We start from the raw sequence: 24978 nt of genomic DNA, 5'->3' as shown, positions 1-24978 counted from the left end.
TAGATCAGGGATAAAATTTTTAAAGTCGTTCAAATTCTGTAAAGCTGCTTTGCGACAATGTTTATTCTTAAAAGCGCTATAAACTTGACTTGACTACTTATTCAGGTGACATTGGGCATACCTAACAACCTGTGTTTTCTCTTTCTTCTCCCCCCAAAATCCATCTGTCTGAGTTACATATCGGTCCTGGGATCGAGATGCTGACCTCTTCTGCTCCTCGGACCTGCCTGATCCATCCTGGTGCCCTGTGTCTGGTCGGAGTCTCATCGCATCGCTCCTGTGGAGGACGGCCCCTGCGGTTGTCGTGAACGGTTTTGCGCTTGGGTGGGGGGTTTATAGCATCAACGAAGCTGACTTTATGATAGTCATGTTGTCTGTCGTTGCCCAAATGAGGATGGGTTCCCTTTTGAGTCCGGTTCGTCCCGAGGTTTCTTCCTCATGTCGTCTGATGGAGTTTTTCCTTGCCACCGTCGTGCTCATTGGGGATAGATCAGGGATAAAATGTTCAAAGTCGTTCAAATTCTGTAAAGCTGCTTTGCGACAATGTTTACAGTCTATAGAAATAAACTTGACTTGGTCGCGCGTGCGGTCCAACTTCCCTCTTGAGAAGTCATGAATATGCAGCAGCTCATTAGCATATTCAGGAGCTCGTGCGTAGCTGGCTTGTCCCGAGCAGACAGCAGGGCAGGCTCGCGGGCGCTGCACGAACCGAGGGGCGGATATCGCGCGAGCGGCTGTGTTTTTCTATCCGAAACCGAGGAAACGGTACCGTCGACTCGAGGCGCTTTTTTTTTTTTTTTTTTGTCACCTTGAACATTCGGGAAGCGCAGCGCGGTGTGCGGTTTTGGAGAAACAAAAGCGGAAAAAGCAAGCCGGGGAGAGGAAGGTGTTTGTGTTTGTCCGGGACTCGAGGCTGCGCGGCATGAACGCCCGCCCGCTCACCGGCCCTGTTTGGGTGAGACAGGAGCGCTCGCTTTAACCGCGACATGCACCGATAAACAAAGAGGCGGCTGCTGTGCTGTCCGTTAACTCTGCCGCAGACTGAACTCTCTGTAAAGAAGGATTAAAGCGGCGCTGCCGTGCAACAACGTTACAAATAGAAACAATAAGCCCGCATTGATGATGCCTTCGCTCGCCGTCCGGATCCTGCTTCTCGGCTTGTGCGTGCGCGGCGCCGCGGCTCAGACAGCGTCCGCACGAGCCGTGTGCGCGCCCGCGTGCCGCTGCGACGGAGACGGAGGCGCTGAGTGCTCCGGGAGGGGGCTGAGCTCGGTACCGAGCGGCCTCAGCGCATTCACCTACTACCTGTGAGTCAGCTTTGTGTCCGCTTCCCTCAGAGCCGGCGGGGTCAGGGTTCCAGGGCTGCGGGTTCAGTCCGCTGCTGCACTTTCACTTTAAATCAGGGCTGCAGTGATGATCAGCTCTGTTACTGACTGGTTTTAGAATTACAGTACAGAAGTAAACACATGAATTCACTCTGAGTGGAGAATTAAATCAACGTGGTCCTGAATTAACCTGCATCGTAGCGGATTAAATGGCACTCTGTTACAGTCTTGAATTAATTCTATATTAACATGGGGAAGTACTACAGTCTTGGGTTAGCTTTTAGTTAGTGGTGAATTAATTCTATTACAGTGTTGAAGTAACTCTATGCTGGTGTTGAATGAACTATAGTGGTGAATTAACTGTTACCATGTTTAATTAACGTTTAGTGGTGAAGTAACTCGAGTACAGTGTTGAAGTAACTTTTAGTGGTGAATTAAACCTTTATGCACTTGTGATTTAACTCCATAGTGGTGAATTAACTGTTGCACAGCAGATTCCTCAGTGTTGAATTAACACTTTCAGAGTTAATTTGGGTCCAACTGAACCTATATAAACACTCTGGGTGTTAATTCAACACTGGGGATTTTGCTGTGTACCATGTTTAATTAACATTTAGTGGTGAAGTAACTCGAGTACAGTGTTGAAGTAACTTTTAGTGGTGAATTAAACCTTTATGCACTTGTGATTTAACTCCATAGTGGTGAATTAACTGTTACCATGTTTAATTCACATTTAGTGGTGAAATAACTGTACTACAGTGTTGAAGTAACTTTTAGTGGTGAATTAATTCTATTACAGTGTTGAATTAACTCTATACTGGTGTTGAATTAACGCTATAGTGGTCAATTAACTGTTACCATGTTTAATTAATGTTTAGTGGTGAAGTAACTCGAGTACAGTGTTGAATTAACTCTAGTGCTGAACTAAACCTTGATACAGTCGTGAATTAACTCTATAGTGGTGAATGAACTATACTGGTGAGTTAACTGTTGCCATGTTTAATTAACGTTTAGTGGTGACCTAACTCGAGTACAGTGTTGAATTAACTCTCTAGTGGTGAATTAAACCTTTATACACTTGTGAATTAACTCTATAGTGGTGAATTAAGTATAGTGGTGAATTAACTGTTACCATGTTGAATTAACGTTTAGTGCTGAAGTAACTCGAGTACAGTGCTGAAGTAACTTTTAGTGGTGAATTTAACCTTGATACACTTGTGAATTAACGCCATAGTGGTGAATTAAGTATAGTGGTGAATTAACTGTTACCATGTTTAATTAACATTTAGTGGTGAAGTAACTCGAGTACAGTGTTGAATTAACTCTCTAGTGGTGAATTAAACCTTGATACACTTGTGAACTAACGCCATAGTGCTGAATTAACTGTTACCATGTTTAATTAACATTTAGTGGTGAAGTAACTCGAGTACGGTGTTGAATTAACTCTCTAGTGGTGAATTAAACCTTGATACACTTGTGAACTAACGCCATAGTGCTGAATTAACTGTTACCATGTTTAATTAACATTTAGTGGTGAAGTAACTCGAGTACGGTGTTGAAGTAACTTTTAATGGTGCATTAAACCTTTATACACTTGTGATTTAACTCCATAGTGGTGAATGAACTATCGTGCTGAGTTAACTGTTGCCATGTTTAATTAACGTTTAGTGGTGACGTAACTCGAGTACAGTCAGTACGTTTACATGCACATCCAAATCGAGCTGCTGTCGGTAATCGAGCAAAGGGTCCCAGCAGGGGTGCCAGAGAAATCCAATCCTACATGCACACAAGGAAATCGAGCTATTGTGTGAGGTACATTGTGCACCTGAGCCACAGGTGGCGCTACACGCCCCATCGTGCTGGTACACTTCTGGTTGTCGTCATGAAGAAGAGCTATTCTAGAGTGTAAACAAAGTTATCAGTTCCGTGTTCTCCATTGCGCGTTTTTCTCCCGTCCATGAATTTGAATATATTCAACTCCTTAAGCTGAATGAGCATGAACTCTGTCTCTTCATTGCTCCAGAAGTGCACGTTTCTGCTTGCCATTTTCTCTTCTTCGTTTGTTCCTCCTGACTTCTTCTGCTGCTCGCTACTACTGTTGTCATGCCGACCGAGGCTGTCGTGTTTCCCGCTTGTGGTCTCGTCACTCGTCACTTCCGGAAGGGGCAGTGCTGAAATAAGTAGCTCGACTACGTAGCTCGATAGGGTATACATGCACTAAATAGCTCGGCAAAAATTGCATAATCTAGGTCGCGTAGCTCGATTACGAGAAATCAAGTTCGGTTCAATTTCAGCCTAGCTAAGGTGTTTCCATGCCATTTAGAACTTCGATTTCAGTCGAGCAATGGCAGAAATTCGATTTTCTCTATGTGCATGTAAACACACTGAGTGTTGAATTAACTCTCTAGTGGTGAATTAAACCTTTATGCACTTGTGAATTAACTCCATAGTGGTGAATTAAGTATAGTGGTGAATGAACTGTTACCATATTTAATTAACATTTATTGGTGAAGTAACTCAAGTACAGTGTTGAAGTAACTCTCTAGTGCTGAACTAAAGCGTGATACAGTCATGAATTAACTCTATAGTGGTGAATGAACTGTTACCATATTTAATTAACATTTATTGGTGAAGTAACTCAAGTACAGTGTTGAAGTAACTCTCTAGTGCTGAACTAAAGCGTGATACAGTCATGAATTAACTCTAGTGTGGTGAATGAACTATAGTGGTCAATTAACTGTTACCATGTTTAATTAACATTTAGTGGTGAAGTGTACAGTGTTGAATTAAGTCTCTAGTGCTGAACTAAACCTTGATACAGTTGTGAATTAACTCTATAGTGGTGAATGAACTATTGTGGTGAGTTAACTGTTATCATGTTTAATTAACATTTAGTGGTGAAATAACTCTGCTACAGTGTTGAAGTAACTTTGGTGGTGAATTAATTCTATTACAGTGTTGAATTAACTCTATACTGGTGTTGAATTAACTCTATAGTGGTCAATTAACTGTTACCATGTTTAATTAATGTTTAGCGGTGAAGTAACTCTAGTACAGTGTTGAATTAACTCTAGTGCTGAACTAAACCTTGATACAGTCATGAATTAACTCTATAGTGGTGAATGGACTACACTGGTGAGTTAACTGTTACCATGTTTAATTAACATTTAGTGGTGAAGTAACTCGAGTACAGTGTTGAATTAACTCTCTAGTGGTGAATTAAACCTTGATACACTTGTGAATTAACTCCATAGTGGTGAATTAAGTATAGTGGTGAATTATCTGTTACCATGTTTAATTAACATTTAGTGGTGAAGTAACTCTATAGTGGTCAATTAACTCTGGTACAGTCTTGAATTAACTTTTGGTTAGTGGTGAATTAATTCTATTACAGTATTGAATTAACTCTATAGTGGTGTTGAATTAACTCTATGGTGGTCAATTAACTGTTGCTATGTTTAATTAATGTTTAGTGGTGAAGTAACTCTACCACAGTATTGCATTAACTCTGTAGTGTTGAATTAACTCTGCTAACTTTTAATGGTCAGTTAATTCTGTTAGTGTTGAATTAACTCTGTAGTTGTGTTGAATTAACTCTGTAGTGTTGAATTAACTCTGCTACAGTCTTGAAATAACTCTTAATGGTCAGATAATTCTGTTACAGTGTGCAATTAACTCTATAGTTGTGTTGAATTATATCTATAGTGTTGAATTAACTCTGCTACAGTCTTGAAGTAACATTTTAATGGTCAGCTAATTCTGTTAAAGTATTGAATTAACCCTATCGTGGTGTTGAATTAACTCTATAGTTGTGTTGAATTAATTATAGTGTTGAATTAACTCTGCTACAGTCTTGAAGTAACTTTTAATGGTCAGTTAATTCTGTTACAGTGTTCAGTTAACTCTATAGTTGTGTTGAATTAACTCTATAGTGGTGAATTAACTCTGCTACAGTCTTGAAGTAACTTTTAATGGTCAGTTAATTCTGTTAGTGTTGAATTAACTCTATAGTTGTGTTGAATTAACTCTACAGTTGTGTTGAATTAACGCTATAGTGTTGAATTAACTCTGCTACAGTCTTGAAGTAACTTAATGGCCAGTTAATTCTGTTAGTGTTGAATTAACTCCATAGTTGTGTTGAATTAACTCTACAGTTGTGTCGAAGTAACTCTATAGTGTTGAATTAACGCTGCTACAGTCTTGAAGTAACTTTTAATGGTCAGTTAATTCTGTTCCAGTGTTGAATTATCTCTATCGTGGTGTTGAATTAACTCTGTTACAATCTTAAATTGACTCTGTAGTTGTGTATTCACTTCCACAGTTTTACAAAAACTTTTCTAAATGCGACGCTTAACATGAAATGACTGTTAGTCCTAAAAACACGAGTTCAAACTAAATACCTTGTGCGTGTAGCTCAGCCTGCAGCACCATGTCGTGTCTGTGACAGGACCATTGTTTTCTTTGGACAGAAATTGGAACGAGTGACTTACTCTGGCCAATAACCAACGCAAACAGCCATTTCCCTAAGTGTGTGTGTGTGGGGGGGAGAGGGTGGAGAGAAGTGTGCACTACTATTCCCGCTTTATTAAACACCTCTCAGACTGGCTGCTGAACTTCAGCAACTTGAGATAGGGCTTTTTATGTGCCTCCGACCAATTCTCAGTCCTTTTTTTTTTTTCTGGAGCATTCCACACACTCGGGCAGGAGTGGATTGTTGCACTGTAGGGTGTTGAGGTTATACAAGACTCATGTAAATGTTATCAAGTGTTTAGTTGTGTATTGCTGGTTCTCATATACATATATTTTAAATGATGGGGTTGTAGCTTGGCTCAGGTATAAGATAAAGGCCTTTGTCTTATCAAAAACCATCGTTAAATGTTGAGATGACGAGCTACAGTTTAGTTTTATAACCTCTTTACAAGTGCATGTAGGGAGGGAATGAGTTCGAGATTGATAAGCACGTTTAAGTGAATCTGTACAGCTTGTAAAAATGTAACAGCAGCCCTGATGATGCATGCGTTCAATGTTTATGCAGTTAAACTGTATTTTTTAGAAGGAAATGATGATGTGACTGGATCGCTGTTGTAACATTAATTTGACAAAAATTACTGTGTGCATATAAAAGTCTACTTTAGATCAGGACCTGATTGTAGTTGTTTCGGCTGTAGAATAATGGCATCTTTAAAACTCATCTTCTGAAAAACCACAAAGGTGGATAAAGTCGTGTGAAAGCCACTAGTCATAACAGTTCTGAAATATAACATTATATAAAGAACAAAACACTTCTGGATGTGCTGTACAGGAAAAATGATCAACGTAATCAACAAAGTGGGTTAGGTTTCAATAACTGTGTGTCCTGAAGTGTTTTATTCCTCTTATACCACAGCAGTTATTCTGTCCACATTCACTGGATATGAGCAATCGCACGCTCTGATTGGCTACTCTACTACTAGGATATCAGCTCATATACCATGAGTAGAGAAAAACAGCATGGAGGCAGAACATGTTGCTGAACCAACTGAGGACGAAATAAAAACTACTCGAAAAAAACAAAATACAAAATAAAAAAAGCAACAAAATATGAAATGAAAGTATTTGATGGTAAGAACACATCTTTTTTTATTTTCAAGAATTATTATCATCATCATCATCATCATCATCATCATCATCATCATCATCATCATCACATTTTTCACAAACCGCTCCTGTCATTTCGCTGGTTTGATTACATTCTTCATCTTTAAGCATTAAAATTTGTTGGATTTTTTTAGAGTGGTTCAGAAGCTCAAAAAAGTTTGAAAATTACAGAACTAAAATGTCCATGGAAGAATTAAATACATGACTAAAGCTATTCTATACCTCAGCATGACAGCAAGACGGCACTTTCTACAAAAAACAACACTAAAGTCAATTCATACAGCGGTTTTTCAGCAGTCCGCCTAAGCGGAAATGATTTTGTCGGGCATTTTGTATAAAGTGTTTATTCATCGAATTTGCAAAAAATAAAAATAAAAATCTTCCGTTTCTCAAATTCCAGTGAATGTGGATAGAATAAAACAGTTATTCCATTCAATCTCATCGTACATGGCTTATAGCCGACTCGGTGCTACGCGCCTCGTCAGCTATCAGCTCATGTACGACTCGATTTCATGGAATAACTGTTAATTAGACAACAATTACAATATTTAATTTACTAAAGACCACAGTATTATATGTTGAACTGTTTATTGCTACTTTTAGTTAGTTCTCTGTGTCATATAAATTAGAGCAGAGATAATCTGTTGTTTCTTCACCAATCTCTATTTTTCTCGACTTTGTGAGCTGATAAGGCAAAAAAAAAATTGGGGGCTTGTCATATTACAGAAAAAAAAAACAAAGTGCACATATGTCTGTTCTGAAGACTTTCCCAAGGTGGAAAACAGTTACAAAGCACTGACACTGGAGACTCCTTTGACAGATTTTACATAAACGTGTCCTTACAAAAAAAGGTTTGAACCATTATAGGTATAGATAGATAGATAGATAGATAGATAGATAGATAGATAGATAGATAGATAGATAGATAGATTTACTTTATTGATCCCAAGTTGGGAAATTATTTTGTTGCAGCAGCAAGTTATCAGACATGCAAAAAGAAAAAGACACACTGTACAACATAAAATAGGATTTAAAAAAACAACAACCAAGAACAAGCTGACTATATAATATACAGATAAAAATGTAAAGATAAAAAAAATTATATATATATATATATATATATATATATATATATATATATATATATATTAGTGCTGTCAAGTGATTAAAATATTTAATCGCGATTAATGTCGCGACTGTCATAGTTAACTCGTGATTAATCGCAATTTAATCGCACATTTTTGTCACATGAAAAACCATTGTAATTCTCTTATCAGCATAAAAAAGTGAATGGGCTTGCTTTGTACCAATGTTTTTTTTTTTATTGCAGAGCATAACACGTCTTGTCACAGCCACTGACATCCATAACTTCCATATTAGATGAGAAAACCAAGGGATGAAAAATAAAGTGCATATCACTGTGAAAATAAAAAAATGTTTTATTTTACTCTTCATTAGTTTCTTTTGAAGAGAAGTATTTGCCGTAAAAGAAGAAAAAAACAGATAACAAAAATAAAAACATTCATCATACGTTCAAAAACGTTCATCATAGTGTGGCACTGTGTTCTCTAATTCTCACTGCTTATAACTCTACACCCCCCCGGTGGAGCTGAGCTGGGAAACTGAAGACTGAAGGAACAGTATTGAAAAGTATTTTTCCAGTCTCACCTGTGAAAGGTAATCCCATGTGATCTCGTTTGGACGGTAAACCTGTTGGTACAGTTAAACGCAGCACATGAATGAGGCATCTTTATTCTCGGCAGAGACGGTTGAAGAATCTCCACTTTGCCCCATCCAATATGGCGGCGAGGATGTTTATATGTCTATGCCTTTCTCCATCACTCACACGTACTCTTATTGAAGCAGCGCATGACAAGCCTCAACAGGAACTACGGGTGACTCACAGGGCCAAATTAGAATTTGCGTTAACGGCACTATTTTTTTTAATCGCGATAAATTGAGATCGCGTTAACACGTTATTATTATCACGTTAACTTTGACAGCACTAATATATATATATATATATATATATATATATATATATATATATATTAGTGCTGTCAAGCGATTAAAATATTTAATCGCGATTAATGTCGTGACTGTCATAGTTAACTCGCGATTAATCGCAATTTAATCGCACATTTTTGTCACATGAAAAACCATTGTAATTCTCTTACCAGCATAAAAAAAGTGAATGGGCTTGCTTTGTACCAATGTTTTTTTTTTTATTGCAGAGCATAACACTACGGAGCCGTAGAGGGGACATGGTGAATAAAAAAATAAAGCGTGGGAACGACTTATAAGGCATGTGCACAAGATATTAATGCGCGCGCACGGGTTATAACCCGTGCGCACGCTTTGCGTTAAGGCGTGCGCTCGGGTAATTAAAAGTGAGGGGACGAGTTACTACGGCTCCGTATAACATGTCTTGTCACAGCCACTGCAAAGTCGGTCTGGAGCCGCCGATGGGAAAACGAAACCGAAGCCGAGCACCGTGGCTCTTCGTCCCGAGGCGCAGCAGCGCGAGCTGCCCGCGCTGGTTCTTTGGGGAGAGGGCAGAGGACTCTGGCTGTGCGGGGCGTGACATTACAGTCTAGCAAAGTCTCTGTTCTGTTCCAAGTTCCTGGCAGTTTCAAAAGCTTATGAAAACCTACATCATGTCACAGAGCGTTAATTTCGCGATAAAAAAATTATCGCCGTTAAAATTGAGTCAAGTTAACGTGTTAATAACGCGACATTTTTGACAGCACTAATATATATATATATATATATATATATATATATATATATATATATATATGTGTGTGTGTGTGTGTGTGTGTGTGTGTGTGAAATGATAATTTCATTTCATGATATGAATAAATAATATTTATATTTTATTTAATAAATAATGAATAAATAATAAGTTATTTTTTGATACATTAGATTTATTATTTTTAAAAAAAATCTGTTTATTATTTGTCTTATTATTTATGGTCTGAATTACAGCTAGCACTATTTTCAGAGCTGCTGGTATAGAAAAGAAATCAACAGCTTCTGACCAAACAGATTTGAGAATTTAACAGCACTGTGGCTTTATTATTTTATTCATTCACACAAGAAAACAAAAACTAATCCACACAGACATGCATTGGTTACACAATAAATAAAAAAAAATTTACATACACATACAGGTTTATCAGCTATTTATCAGCTACCGTGGAAAGTTGTGTGTCAAAGGCAGCATTCATTTTTATTGGAACATCACCGTGTTTTTTTTTTTCCCTGAGTTACTAGATGACTCTTGACGCACATTTTCACACACTTCTCTCCTGTCAAGCCAACGGTTGTATATCACCGAAGCCCCTCCTCGTTAAAGCCCGCTTCTCTTTATTACCTCCCCACTCCACTTCCTCGAAGTAGCTCTGCACTGCATCTTGCCCAGCCTGGCCATTTTGAAAGCAGCTTGCCAGAGCTCTAGAAATATCTTTGCCAAGCAGCGGAGTGTAACCCAACGCCAGGCTAAGTCCAGTTTGCGGAAGCGATAAGGCCAGAAATAAAGCCGGAGTGTTAACACTCACCCTGGCAGTGGCCATCTTAGATATAGCAGCATGATACGGAGCGGCCGCGCACTTGCATGACCCGTGCAGACAGAGAGTCCATCTGATCCACGTTGGCGTTTACCTGAGCTTGGCACACTGCCATAACCACTTTAATGAAATTTTCTCAGAGCAGACTTGGACACTGTTGACTTATTAGAAAAGAGTAATGATCAGTTTTAGCTTTTGGCACTTGGTATAATTGGCTTTTGTATAAAGTGACTGTAAACAGTGTCCATATTTTGAGCAAAAGCATGAAAACTGGGAAGCCATGACCTAATGGTTAGAGAAGCAGCTTTGGGACCAAAAGGTCGCCGGTTTGATTCCCTGGACCAGCAGGAATGGTTGAAGTGCCCTTGAGCATGGCACCGTAACTGCTCCCCAGGCTGCTCTGTGTGTGTTGTATGTCGCTTTGGATAACAGCGTCTACTAAATGTGATGGATACGGCACACAATTGATCAGACAATAGTCATGCCTTTTAAAGAAAATATACACTGTTCGAGGATTTTTTTAAAAAAAAGCCTTTACTGTTGTCGAGAAATGTTCTTCAGGGGGTCTTGGGATACTTAAAATCCCCAGAGGAACAAAGCAAACCCGAACACCTTTAACGGTACTACAGTAGATTCTTAACATTTTTAAGAATGTCATTATACGGTAAGACTCCATCATATGGAACTGTGGGTGGTGCAGCGGGTCGCTTTACAGCTCCAGGGTTCCGGGTTCAAACCTGAGCTTGCATTATGTTCTCACCGTGTCTCTGTGGGTTTCCTCTGGGTTCTCTGGTTTTCTCCAGTACATGCACGGAGGTGGATCGGCTGCGCTGAATTGCTCCTGTGTGTGAAAGTGTTGTGTATGGTGCCCTATGATAGACTGGCATACGATGAAGGGTGTAGATTTTTATTATTTTTTTAACAGAACATATGACATACGCATTGCCACCTGGTAGCATAATTATTAACAGTTATTCCACGAAATCGAGTCGTACATGAGCTGATAGCCGATGAGGCACGTAGCACCAAGTTGGCTATAAGCCATGTACGATGAGATTGAGTGGAATAACTGTTTTATTCTACCCACATTCACTGGATTTTGACAATCGGAGCATTTTTAGTTTTTGCAAATTCGATAAACAAAAACTTTATGTAAAACATCAGAGAAAATAATTTCCGCTTAGAATGTAACCAAACCAGCGAAAGGACAGGAGCAATTTGTGAAAAATGCGATAATAATAATTCTTGAAAATTAAAAAAAGATACATTCTTACCATCAAATATGTTCATTCCATATTTTGTTGCTTTTTTTTTTGTATTTTTTGGGGTCTTCTTCTTCTTTAGAGCTTTTTTGGTGGTTGGCAAACCAATGCCGCTTTTCCACTACCAACGCGGCTGAGTTGGGCTGAGCCGTGCCGTGCTGAGTTGGGCTGAGTCGAGCTGAGTGGGGCTGTTGGAGTTGCATTTCGACTACAACCGCGCTGAACCGTGCTGGCTGGAAGTGGGTGGACACATTGGGTGGAGTTAGCGAAAGTGGGTGGACGTTACGTGATGTCGTTAAGCAGCGCAAACAGTGACATCAGTGATCTTTTAAGCGGTAGTCTCACGACCCGGATAGTAAACAATAAACATGGAGGACATGGAGTCGTTAGTGTTGCTGGTCTTGGTGCTGTGGCTTGTTGTCACCGACAACGCGGACAGATACTGGCAAGAGCGTATAGATGAGGCGAGGCGCATAAGGCTTCATAATTCTCGTAATTCGTAATTCTCCTTCTTCCGGGTTTGCGGTGTTTACAGATCCCAGCGTGCTCGCGGGGCATGTGTGGGCATGTGAGGACACTCCTCCTCACCAATCAGTGCACAGGGGAGTGTCTGCTCACGCCCCCAGCCTCACTCGGCACGGTTTGGCTCACTTCAGCCCCACTCCAAAACCGTGCGAGTTTTAGGGGCTAAGCAGGGCTGAAGTGAGCTGAGTCGTGCTGTTTTTTGGTAGTCAAAACGCGAGCCGTGTCGGGCTGAAGTGAGCTGAAGCGAGCTGAAGTGAGCTGAAAAAGGGTAGTGGAAAAGGGCCACAACTTCAAGGTGCATTACTGCCACCGACTGGGCTGGAGTGTGGAACAGGAGCTATTTCAGCGAGGACTATAGGGGTGTTCACACGGCACCTTTTACTCCGGTGTAGCACCGGGGCTGCCCCGGTAGAGCGTTCACACGGTACAAAGTTATACCGGTGTAGCCCCTGAAAGCTGCTTAAACCGGTGCAAATCTAACCCTGCTCGGGAGGTGGTTTAAGAAATTTACTCCGGAGTAAATGCTAGTTTGCAGGGCAGCACCGATATAAAATGGGACGATTGAACGCTACAGGGGTAGACTCGCTACGTGTGAGGAGAGTTGATTACATACGGGCATTGCATAATTTGCATCCTGGTATTTTGCGCTTCCAAAATGGCAAATATCAACAATAACAGAACTGCGTGTCTTCCAGTGTTGCCAGATTGGGCGGTTTTAAGTGCATTTTGGCGGATTTGAACATATTTTGGGCTGGAAAACGTCAGCACTATCTGGCAACACTGGTGTCTTCATCCACGTTGTTTTCCCGGCGCTTGGTGATGCCATGACAACCGGGAAAAGGAAGTACATTTTCACACATGCGCATATTTCATTTCCGCATTATTACTATCGTATAGCACGGTCGCAAAAACTGCCGTGTGAACGCAAGTGGGGCTGCACCGGTGCTAACACGCTTCTCTCTAGTAAGCAGGTTTGTGACGTGTGAGCGCTCCACAAAATTTACACCGGTGTAAGATATATCGCAACAAAATACATCGGTGCAGCATCGATGCAATTATGTGCCGTGTGAACACCCCTTATATTCTTTTAGCGATTTCTGTTTCTTTTAAATACTTGCTAACAATTTTTGGGGTTTTATTTCCGAGTAGAGTTTTTCTTCCGTCCTCGGTTGGTTCAGCAACACGCTCCGCCATTTTGTTTTTCTCTACTCATGGTATATGAGCTGATAGCCTCGTAGTAGAGGAGCCAATCAGAAGGCACGATTGCTCATATCCAGTGAACGCGGATAGAATAATAATTATGTTATGAACAGGTTATTGATTTTGACTGACAATCTATTTACGCTTACATGGTGTCCAGTTATTCATTGACAACCTTCCTTATATCATTATAGAAATCTATAGACCAGTCTTAATGGGACTGATTTAAAAATGAGACAATGACCAAAAAAAAAAAAAAAAGGTTCCTGCTTGTTGTATTGCTTAACTGTCAGTCAGTACTAGTTATGGCTTGAATGGCAAGGTTTGTCATGATCTGAGAAATGCCCTGGCGCACAGCCAGCTCAATAAAGCTGCACTGCACGCCTTATTGCATTTCTGGTATTTATTTATGTAATTGATAATAGTAGGGCACCTCTCTGTATCTCTGCCCCGAATCGCCTGCTGCTGCCGCCGCTGTGTCTGTCCTTACAGGGAAGGAGAGAACTCGAGGTGGTCAGAGGGGAAAATTGAAATAAGAACATAGAAATGACAAAATGTGATTTACGGAAAGAGAGACTGAGAGAAAGGAATAAAACCGAGAGAGATATGTGTGTGTGTGTGTGTGTGTGTGTGTGTGTGAGTGTGTGATTCTGGTTGATGATTATCCCTCCCTGTGCAGATAGCAGCTCCAAGGCTTGTGTGGTTAATAAAGTTTGCACTGTTTCAACAGATCGTTGTGCAACTCCTCAGGTTAATGATCCACCGCGCAGAGGCAGGGCGGCAACGGCGGCTCACTGACGCAGAACTCCAGCTTAAGGAGCAAATATGCACAACCGTCGCCTCGGCACACAATCGAAAACTTGACCTTGAACTCCACTGAAAATAGGCCATAACCTATTATAGCACATGTGTGACCTGCCCTTTGCAGATAACGTGTACAAAGCATGCATTGTGCATTCAGTACATGATATATAGAGATTTAGTGATACAGATCCAGTGGGATTGTGTTCCAAGAAGATTAGTAGGAAGATTACTTGAATTATATTGTTATAGTGCTTGACTTCAATTTCAAGCTGTTTGACCCTCACTCCTTTGATGCCATCTTATCTTTTCCGTCTCATCCATCTTAGCGCAGACTCTCTGACTCTCTGTGCTGTATGTGTGTGTGCGTGAAGCCGAGATGTCCCCTCCTTCAGCAGTCTGTCCATGCGCCATTAGCAGCCCCTTGTTTCAGACTCACTTGAGCAATTCCTCATCCAGAGTAAGGAATGCGCCTTTGTATCCCGTTAAGCAAACAGGCGCCATGTTGCGCTGCGTCTTAAAGGCGTAATAGGTACGGGACGTGACGGTGGTGTCGAGCCAGACAGAACACATACCTTGAGTTTTCCACACGTGCACGAATGTAGGGCTTTTAAGGAGCTTTCCATAGATGACAAAAGTGTGTTTGTGCACGAATCACGGACGGCTGAAACGGAAAACCACACGCCTGGACTAATGCACTTTTAATAATGCTTACAGGAGCTGTGATACGAATGAGTTTGAAGGTCACAGGATTGACGGTTTGAGGTTTTCTAGCCAGTTTCCTCGAACCTTGGGCTTGGCTTTTAATAGACTTTATAGTTTATGGTCTGCTTTATTGATCTCAGAAATTCAGGATTGGGTCCAAGGTTTGGGGACCAGTGGTGGGGTGGATGTGTGACTTTCCAGGCTCTAGGCTGATCTGTACTTTTACTGTATAACATACTGGGAAATGAGTATGGAATATACCACTATCCAATCACAGTACGATCAGGTTTTCTCATGAATTGTGTTATCTGCTTCAAATGCCTAGTTCTCAGGAAAGAATTGCATCTCAAAAATGGTTCCTGGAACTGCTGGAATATTTTAAAGGTCGGGTCAGAGATGTTTAAGTCAGGACACGTTTTCTAATTTCGAATTACCTTCAAGGAATTGTTGATAACGTGCCTACGTAGAAGGAAAGCTTCAGTCTCTGTGGTTCCCCAGACTCTGTAAATAGAAGAAAACAAATAACATGGACCAACAACAACAAACCAGTCAAGACAAGAGGTGTCTGTCGTCGTCGTTGTTGGCTGTCCATTGCTAGCAATGATGACTGCTTCATTAGGATTCCCAGAAATGCAGATGGGCCGTGAGGCCCGCACCAGAGCGACAGAGCCATCCAGAGCGGCGACATGAACGCCTCAGCAATGGAACATCTGGTCTCGCGAGCTCTCGTATACTATTCTCCTTTCCTAACGAAGCGCCTTGCACAGTAAGGTAAGACAAACGGTGTTGTGCCCCCATCGTGTTGCCTCTCTGGACCACCAAATGGTGCACAAAAGTGCCACAGACCTGACGGGTATGGAAGTTGTCCCGCAGTAACGACTGACTTGTCGAGTGATGCCATCCATTGGCCATTTGAGTGGCTCTTCCACATACCATCCGGTGGTGTGCCATTGACCCTGTTGGGTTCATCTGCCACATTGCAACGAAAAGCGCCCTGCTGCCAGCGTCTTATTGGTGATGTACTATTTACCTCATAGATGGAACCCAAGCAGGTGCTACCACTCTGGGTCGGAGCGGACCTGGGAGCAATGGTGATTAAGGGGTAACTCCACTTTCCCCAATACTCAAGTCCTCCCGGACCTGAGACTCACCACCGGTTGCAGTTTAAAGTCATACCCAAGACTAAGAGGTGTCCGTACTTGCATGCCAGTCATGTCAGGAAGAGACGACAGCTGGACAGATGGACAAGGATCGAAAGAATGACGGAAATGGACAAGGGGCAGCTACTTAGACTGATGAGGGAACACTCTGAATTCAAATGATGGCTTCGTGGCCGCTACGGGTGGTCAGTGTCCTCGGACTCGTGAGGTTAAGCCTCAAAGAGTAACGATGATGATGATGTTGTTGCCTGTAAGTTCAGGACTAGAATTCAGACTTAGATTTTCGCCGAGGTGTTTTGCTTCATAGTTTTGGAAGCAGGGATGTGTTTGTTTAGATTTTGAGAATCAAAACAGCAAGCTTCAGCTAACCTCTGCCAAACTTGCTCACTATATCTTCAAAATCTCTTTAAAATCTTCTCACTCTCAGGCTTTACAAAGCATTGACACTGGAGTCTCCTTCCATAAAGGGTACATAAATGTTCTCTTAACAGAAAACCCTACCTCAGTAACAGTTATACACTTTTCTTTGTTGATTAAAAATGTTGTTAAAGAAAATCTGCTTATTGCTAAGGTTGCATGATATGGCCTTACATGTCCTGGGGAAAAGCTGTTGCTATAGCAATGATAACAATAACAAACACATTCATATATTTGCCTTGCAGCCAGAACTGCTGTCAGAGTTGCTGTTATAGAACCGTAATTAGACTTAATCTTCTGGGCAATCAGAATCAAGAATTTAGCAGCACTGTGGGATAAAATAATGTCCCTTTTAGCCTTCAGGGTTTGATCAAAAGTTTGTTTTATTATCTGGCGTATGTATTGCACGTGGACCTCACTTTTTGATTATACCAACATCTGCACAGGTATACTGTAGGTGTATCGGAAATGGACACATGCTGGAATTCCCATCCTTGGGAATATTATGCCCCTTTCCCACCAAAGCAGTTCCAGGGCTGGTTCGGGGCCAGTGCTTAGTTTGGAACCGGGTTTTCTGTTTCCACTGACAAAGAACTGGCTCTGGGGCCAGAAAAACCGGTTCCAGGCTAGCACCAACTGTCTGCTGGGCCAGAGGAAAGAACCGCTTACGTCAGCAGGGGGGCGGAGTTGTTAAGACCAACAACAATAACAAGACCGCGAAAGATCGCCATTTTTAAGCAACAAGAAGCAGCAGCTGTACAAATGCGAAGTCATCCATTATTATTATTGTTGTTGCTGCTTCTGCTTCTTCCGTGTTGTTTTTGCTTTGATATTCGCGCCAAGGTTTATGCAAACGTAGCGACGTAACTGACGTATACAGCGACGTAATGATGTGGCTTCCCTTAGCACCGTGAGCTATGGAAAAGCAAACTGGTTCTTAGCTGGCTCGCAAGTTGAACGAGTTGTGAACCAGCACCAGCACTGGCCCCGAACCAGCCCTGGAACTGATTTGGCGGCAAAGGGGTATTAGAGAGGTGATTCCGGTGAGCTTTATACTTTTTAACCTGTATGAAACACATAGACACGTACACTTCCAGTCAAAAGGTTTTTGAACACCTGTTTTCAACATTTTACAACAAAATTTCAATCTAATTAGAAGTGACAGATCTGGATCACACGAATTAGGCACTTGTAGGGTTTATTTTGGATACATCAATCAAACCATAACATTCAGACCACCTGACTGACATCGTGTACATTCCCCCTTGTGCTCCCAAAACAGCTCTGACCCGTTGAGGCAGGGAGTCCTTAAGACGTCTGAAGGTGTGCCGTGGTATCTGGCACTACGACATTAGCAGCAGATCCTTTAAGTCCTGCAAGTTGTGAGGCGAGGCCTCCATGGATCGGACTTGTTTATACTGCACATCCCACAGATGCTGAATCAGATTGAGATCTGGGGAACTTGGAGGCCGAGTCAACACCTTGAGCTCTTTGTCATGTTCCTGAACAGTTTTTGAAGTGTGTCAGGGCGCATCATCCTGCTGAAAGAGGCCACTGCCATTAGGGAATACCGATGCCATGAAGGGGTGTACTTGGTCTGCAACGATGTTTAGGTAGGTAGTACGTGTCAAATTAACATCCATATGAACTTCAGGATCCAAGGTTATCCAGCGAAACATTGCCCAGAACATCACACTGCCTCCGCCAGCTTGCCTTCTTCCCATAGTGCATCTTGGTGCCATCTGTTCTCCAGGTAAGTAATGCACATACAACCGGCTGTCCACATGAAGTAAAAGAAAACGTGATTCATCAAACCAGGCCTTCTTCCATTGCTCCATGATCCAATTCTGATGCTCACATGCCCATTGTAGGTGCTTTCAGTGGTGGACAGGGGTCAGCATGGACACTCTAACCAGTTTGCGACTATGCAGCCCCATACACAGTAAGCTGCAATGCACTGTGTGTTCTGTCTGACTCTTTTCTAATCAACCTTTTCAACAGTTTATGGTACAGTTGCTCTTCTGTGGCATTGGACCAGATGGACTTGTGTTCACTCCCCATGCACATCATTGCGCCTTCGGTGCCCATGACCCTCTCACCGGTTCACTGGTTGTTCTTCCTTGGAGCACTTTTTGTAGGTAGTAACCAGTGCTTACCAGGAACACCCCACAAGACCTACCGTTTTTGGAGATGCTCAGATCCAATGATCTAGCCATCACAATTGTCAGAGTCGCTCACACCCTGACACTTGCCCATTTTTCCTGCTTCCAGCACATCAACTTTGAGAACCAATTGTTCACTTACTGTCTATATCCCTTGACAGGTGCCATGGTAAAGAGATAAACAATGTTCTTCACTTCACCTGTCAGTAGTTTTAATGTTAGTATTAGTATTAGGATTAGTGTTTGTATTCCAATTTAAACTTGAAGCGGGTGTGGCCAAAACTGCAAGATATTTTTTTCTTTTTGTTTTGAGGTTATTATTGTTTCTTTGTACATCCCTGCAGCATTTTCTTTTTGCCAAAGTATACTCCTAATCAAAGTATTAGCCCAAAGTAAACCACTGCAACCCTGAATGGGATGATGGAATGCCGTGATAAATCATTTCCATATAAAAGCATGAAAGTAAATAAAACGGCTGCTGAGTTGCACAATAAAAAAAAATAAAAAATCAATTGTCCTATTGTTGGGAGAATGTGATTTCGAATCCCTACTATGCCATAGGCACCTGTGGCCCAGGGCCAAGGGAGCAAAATTGGCCATGCTTTCTGGGTGGGAGGGGCATTTTCTTTCTCTCTCTCTCTCTCACCAGTCCACAGGCATTTGTGAGCTCATGTATGTGGAAGAGGGTAGATAGTGCTCTCCTCAGAGTGTGTAGCACTGCCCTGTGATGCAGCACGAGCAACAGTTCATCTCATCTCATCTCATTATCTCTAGCCGCTTTATCCTGTTCTACAGGGTCGCAGGCAAGCTGGAGCCTATCCCAGCTGACTACGGGGTACACCCTGGACAAGTCGCCAGGTCATCACAGGGCTGACACATAGACACAGACAACCATTCACACTCACATTCACACCTACGGTCAATTTAGAGTCACCAGTTAACCTAACCTGCATGTCTTTGGACTGTGGGGGAAACCGGAGCACCCGGAGGAAACCCACGCAGACACGGGGAGAACATGCGAACTCCGCACAGAAAGGCCCTCGCCGGCCACGGGGCTCGAACCCAGGACCTTCTTGCTGTGAGGCGACAGCGCTAACCACTACACCACTGTGCCGCCCAGCAACAGTTCAATTTTTTTTTTTGGCATCACATGTCTCAGAGTGCCCTGCCATGATCTGGTGACTTGTCCAGGGTGTACCCCGCCTTTCGCCTGTAGTCAGCTGGGATAGGCTCCAGCTTGCCTGCGACCCTGTAGGACAGGATAAAGCGGCTAGAGATAATGAGAATGAGATGAGATGTCTCAGAGTGATGGGGGAGAGATGAATGGGAATGGTCAAGTGACCAGATTGGGGAAAGATTTGAGAAAATTAAATTGTTCATCTCTAGGGTTACATCCTTAACACACTACATACCTATATATTTGTCTTACAGTTGATATTAGCACTAATAAGAGCACTCACAGTTAATAAAGCACTCCTTTAGAATCTGACAGACTTGTGGTACTCGAGTCCGACTCGTGCCCTAATTTTAAGGACTCGTGACTTGACTTGGACTTGAGCACTGATGACTCGGACCCGTGCACATTTACTGCATAATTGGAGACCAGGATTTGGATTTTTTTTCTTTTTTTTTGTAACATGCCATAATAATTTATGGTATGTTTGCTATGATATTTTTATACTAATTTCGTGCAAGAGAATGCACGTTCACCTGTTCATACGTCATGTTCAAGAACAAACTAACGTTAATGGCGCTAAAATGCCTGGAGAGAACACACCTAGGATTGTCTGCTTTGCTTCTACAGTAAAGACTTCTCGTGCAGTGGAAAAAATGCATTGCTACGTGTTCCATATGTAGAAGAACTATCGAGGAGACGACAGGGACAACCTCGAACTTCAATCGTCATTTGGCAAGACTCCACCCAGAGAAGGAAGTGACACGCTATGTTCATTGCTCTGTCGATAGCGGGGTTTGCTTGCTGAGTGATGAACTAGCTAGTGTTAACCCTCTCTCATGTTATTTGCCCTGTTGATAGTGGGCGGAGCTTGCTGAGCGATGAACAAGCTTTTTATCTGTAGCCTGTTAACTAAAACGGGGCCGTCGAGCAGGAACGTTAGTCCAACACAGTAGCGGAGACGCTTTCACATAAAGGCAGTGACAGCCACCGTCAAATGGTGCGGATGGCGTCTTGTCCTCAGACTCGACTCGGATCAATATTGGACTCGACTTGAAATTTTCTTTAATGTCTTGGACTTGATTCGGACTTGAAGACTGGGGACTCGAGACTGGATTCGAGGTTTAGTGACTTGACAACAACACCGGAATCTGAACATGAACAACGACGTCATTAAATACAAAGCTTGAACACTTAATAATTATTTTCCTTTGTTAATTACTAATAGTGCGACAATTATAATAAAAAAAAAACTGTTTATGTTCAAAAACCTTGAATGGGCAGTGTTAGGAGATTAGTAAACTGTGGAAGAGGAATATGAGTACACATTTACGAACTCGCTGTTGTCCTGTGTTTGTTCCTGGTAGCTTTGTTCCCCCTTTTTAAATTGTGACGGCGTCTCTTCTCTTCAGGCCAGACCAGGGGCGATTCTAGCATCTGATCTTTGGGGGTGCTTAGACCCCAGAGCTGACAGAGGCACCTGGCTTGAACGACAGTGTTTCCACGTTTATTCCGCATTTAGACTAGACTTAATGAGACAAGAAGACTAGACTAGACAAGACTAGACTTATGCAATGTTTTAACAGAAGCTGACCCAATAAACTATGATATCTACACATTTACAACCACTGACACAAATATTTACGTTATATTTTTAACTAAACAAGACCTACTACTGCATTTGTAACGTTGGAGCTATTCATTTTGAACAGTAGTAATTGTTCATTAATGTGTTATTGTGTATTGTGTAATAATAGTGTGTATTATTTAGGGCTGTAACGATATGCGTATCGAAATCGAAACCGCGATACGCAGAGCCACGATCCGTATCGCGATACAAGAAGGCAGAATCGCGGTACACCCTTTCAAACTTCTCCTCAGCCCAAAAACAGAGGCGCTTCCAAACTTCAATTTATGAATACTTTACTTTTTATTTAAATTACATTTTAAACTTACTTAAATTACTTTTATTTTTTTATATCTATTAGTAAGTCGTTTTTTCGCCGACCTGCGACAATCTTCTGCGAGTCACGCAACGTCCACACTCGCCACTGGCAGAGCATTCGTTTCTTTTAAGCGGTCGCCATTCTGGTTGCGACGCGGGGAGCGAATCTGTAAACAAGCAGCTCATTGGCTGGCTAGGTGTGCCACAAGCCAATCACAATCACTTGACCGGAAAGGCATGCAGTGTTGCCAGATTGGGCGGGTTTAGGTGCTTTTTGGCGGGTTTTGAACATATTTTGGGGTGGAAAACGTTAGCAATATCTGGCAACACTGAAGGCATGTCTGCTTGGGCGGAAGCCTTCTGCGGCAGTTACATTTTGACACGCAAGCAATGTTTCACCATAAAAATTCCATAATTTCCATCTGTTTTCCGCGATCACAGAAAATCATTGGCCCTATGAGAGTGAGACAGTGAGAGAGCCACCCCCCCCCAAAAAAAAATCTTAACGGATTTACACGATTTGGAAAAATGACTTTTTCAGAACCGAAAAAAACAGAGCTTCCGGCTCAACAGTATTATTTTGAGAAATAAAACAATCTTTGGATATACATTTGTTCATTTTTGCATACATATTACTCATTCTCTGCAGTGGTCTGAATTATTTGTTATTAAATAGTTAATGTAAGTAAGTAAATGTTAATAAGTCAAATTTACTACTTTAAAAAAAACATTTTTAAAAAAATCGTGGGCGTATCGAATCGTGGGTCAAAAATCGCGATACGAATCGAATCGTGAGTTGGGTGTATCGTTACAGCCCTAGTATTATTATGATTTTACATTAGTTTATATTTTTTGTTATATTTGTTATATTTTGGTAGTGTTCTTTTGATAGTCATTTGTTTAAAATCCAAACCACACTCACTGTCCCCCAGACAATGACCAGGGTTTGGATTTGTGAACGATAAGCAAACGTAAACGCTATGTTACATTAAATAAAATTGACTAACACACGGTGGTCTAGCACCGTAGCACTTGTACAGCTCTGCACAAAAGTATCTCGATATGGATGATAAATGTCGTTTTTATCATTCTGTTCATAGACCAGGGAACATCAATATTGCATTATGCATATTGTTGTGTCGTGTTTAACAATTGTAACTCCAGTCCGTACCTTCACATCTCGCTATGCCAGTAATACTCAGGTGCTACTTCGAGTTCCTCATCGGCGTGGAATCCAGTTAAAAAAACCACCATGTCGTAGCAAGCACTCGCGCGGACAGGCAACCCAATCAGAGGGGATGCAAGGAGGAGAGGGATTTTACTGCTCATAGAACTATCACGTAACAGGTGAATTCAAGAACACACACACGGCCGCGCACACATTCATTGCGCAGTGCGCAAGGGCACTTATTTCTGAAAATTACGTCCAAAAGCAGTGTTTTTGAGGGTGCTGAGCTAGGGGGTGCTGAGCTCGTTTTTGGGGGTGCTTGAGCACCCCCAAAAATAGGCTAAACACGCCCCTGGGCCAGACATATATTTAAAAATGGGGACGCATTCCAGCTGTGCAGCACTTCTTACTTTCATTGACACTCCTCCTCCCTTAATGGCAACAGCATGGGGATAACTTTATAATAAATTATGAGGCAGGCAAAAGATGCTGCTCCTTGATGGAGAAAATTTGTAAAGAGAGAGAGAGAGCGAGAGAGAGAGAGAGAGAGGCAGGCTCATGAGCCCTGGTCTAATATTTGAGCCTACATCGCTTGCCAGATATTGTAATCTTTTTTTTTTTTTTTTGTAAATCTCTACAGTAATTACAGCTGCACTCTTTACCTTTCAAACCATTTTCAACCCTCGTAAAAGCTGATTTGTTGCGATTACTTTAATTGTTTATGGAGTCTAATTGCAGGACTCATTAGAGTTGCCCAAACCTCATTTTGCACTGGCACAGCATTCTCAATCTTTTTTTATTTTTATATATATATATATTTTTTTTTTGGATGCTCTGTTAGCGTCTGGAGCAAAATGTTCAAAATGATCTAATGTTTTGCTCATACACACCAAATCCCAGACTTTAATAAAAATGTGAAATTTGATTTTATAATTACTCAGATTCTTGAGTTATTACTTGTTCGATGGTCGTTTGTAAGCAGAAACAGCTGTGAGGTCTGTGAGAGACACAATAGTTTAGTGTATTTCTGAAAGACTTTTTTCAGGCTCTTATAAAACCGGTCCTCTTGACATGCTGAGGGAAAAACATCAGTCGAGAGATGATACGGAAATTTTCAGATTATCTCAGGAGTGCTTTTGGGTCTTTTTTTAATCCCTAACTGGTCAAGGCAACCCAATTAAAGGTAAAGATTTTTCAGGTTTAGGTCTCATCTCATCTCATCTCATTATCTGTAGCCGCTTTATCCTGTTCTACAGGGTCGCAGGCAAGCCGGAGCCTATCCCAGCTGACTATGGGCGGAAGGCGGGGTACACCCTGGACAAGTCGCCAGGTCATCACAGGGCTGACACATAGACACAGACAACCATTCACACTCACATTCACACCTACGCTCAATTTAGAGTCACCAGTTAACCTAACCTGCATGTCTTTGGACTGTGGGGGAAACCGGAGCACCCGGAGGAAACCCACGCGGACACGGGGAGAACATGCAAACTCCACACAGAAAGGCCCTCGCCGGCCACGGGGCTCGAACCCGGACCTTCTTGCTGTGAGGCGACAGCGCTAACCACTATACCACCGTGCCGCCCAGCAACAGTTCAATTTTTTTTTGGCATCACATGTCTCAGAGTGCCCTGCCATGATCTGGCGACTTGTCCAGGGTGTACCCCGCCTTTCGCCTGTAGTCAGCTGGGATTTGAGAAAATTAAATTGTTCATCTCTAGGGTTACATCCTTAACACACTACATACCTATATATTTGTCTTACAGTTGATATTAACACTAATAAGAGTACTCACAGTTAATAAAGCACTCCTTTAGAATCTGACAGACTTGTAGTACTCGAGTCCGACTCGTGCCCTAATTTTAAGGACTCGTGACTTGACTTGGACTTGAGCACTGATGACCTGGACTCGTGCACATTTACTG

General features: G+C 41.9%; 1 protein-coding gene across 1 annotated transcript in view; it reads left to right on the top strand.

The window, feature by feature from the left end:
* Positions 1–662: 662 nt before the first annotated feature.
* The window catches only part of lgr4 (leucine-rich repeat containing G protein-coupled receptor 4), a 214425-nt gene continuing 190109 nt past the window's right edge, over positions 663–24978 (top strand). Inside the window, exon 1 of the mRNA XM_060912083.1 lies at positions 663–1307. Coding sequence (XP_060768066.1) covers positions 1120–1307 — 188 coding nt within the window. The 5' untranslated portion in view covers positions 663–1119. The remainder of the gene's footprint in view (positions 1308–24978) is intronic.

This window comes from Neoarius graeffei, chromosome 27 (genome assembly GCF_027579695.1).
Source record: "Neoarius graeffei isolate fNeoGra1 chromosome 27, fNeoGra1.pri, whole genome shotgun sequence".
Classification (NCBI taxonomy): domain Eukaryota; kingdom Metazoa; phylum Chordata; class Actinopteri; order Siluriformes; family Ariidae; genus Neoarius; species Neoarius graeffei.
The sequence above is the reverse complement of the archived record's forward strand: the minus strand, read 5'-3'. Positions and strand labels throughout refer to the sequence as shown.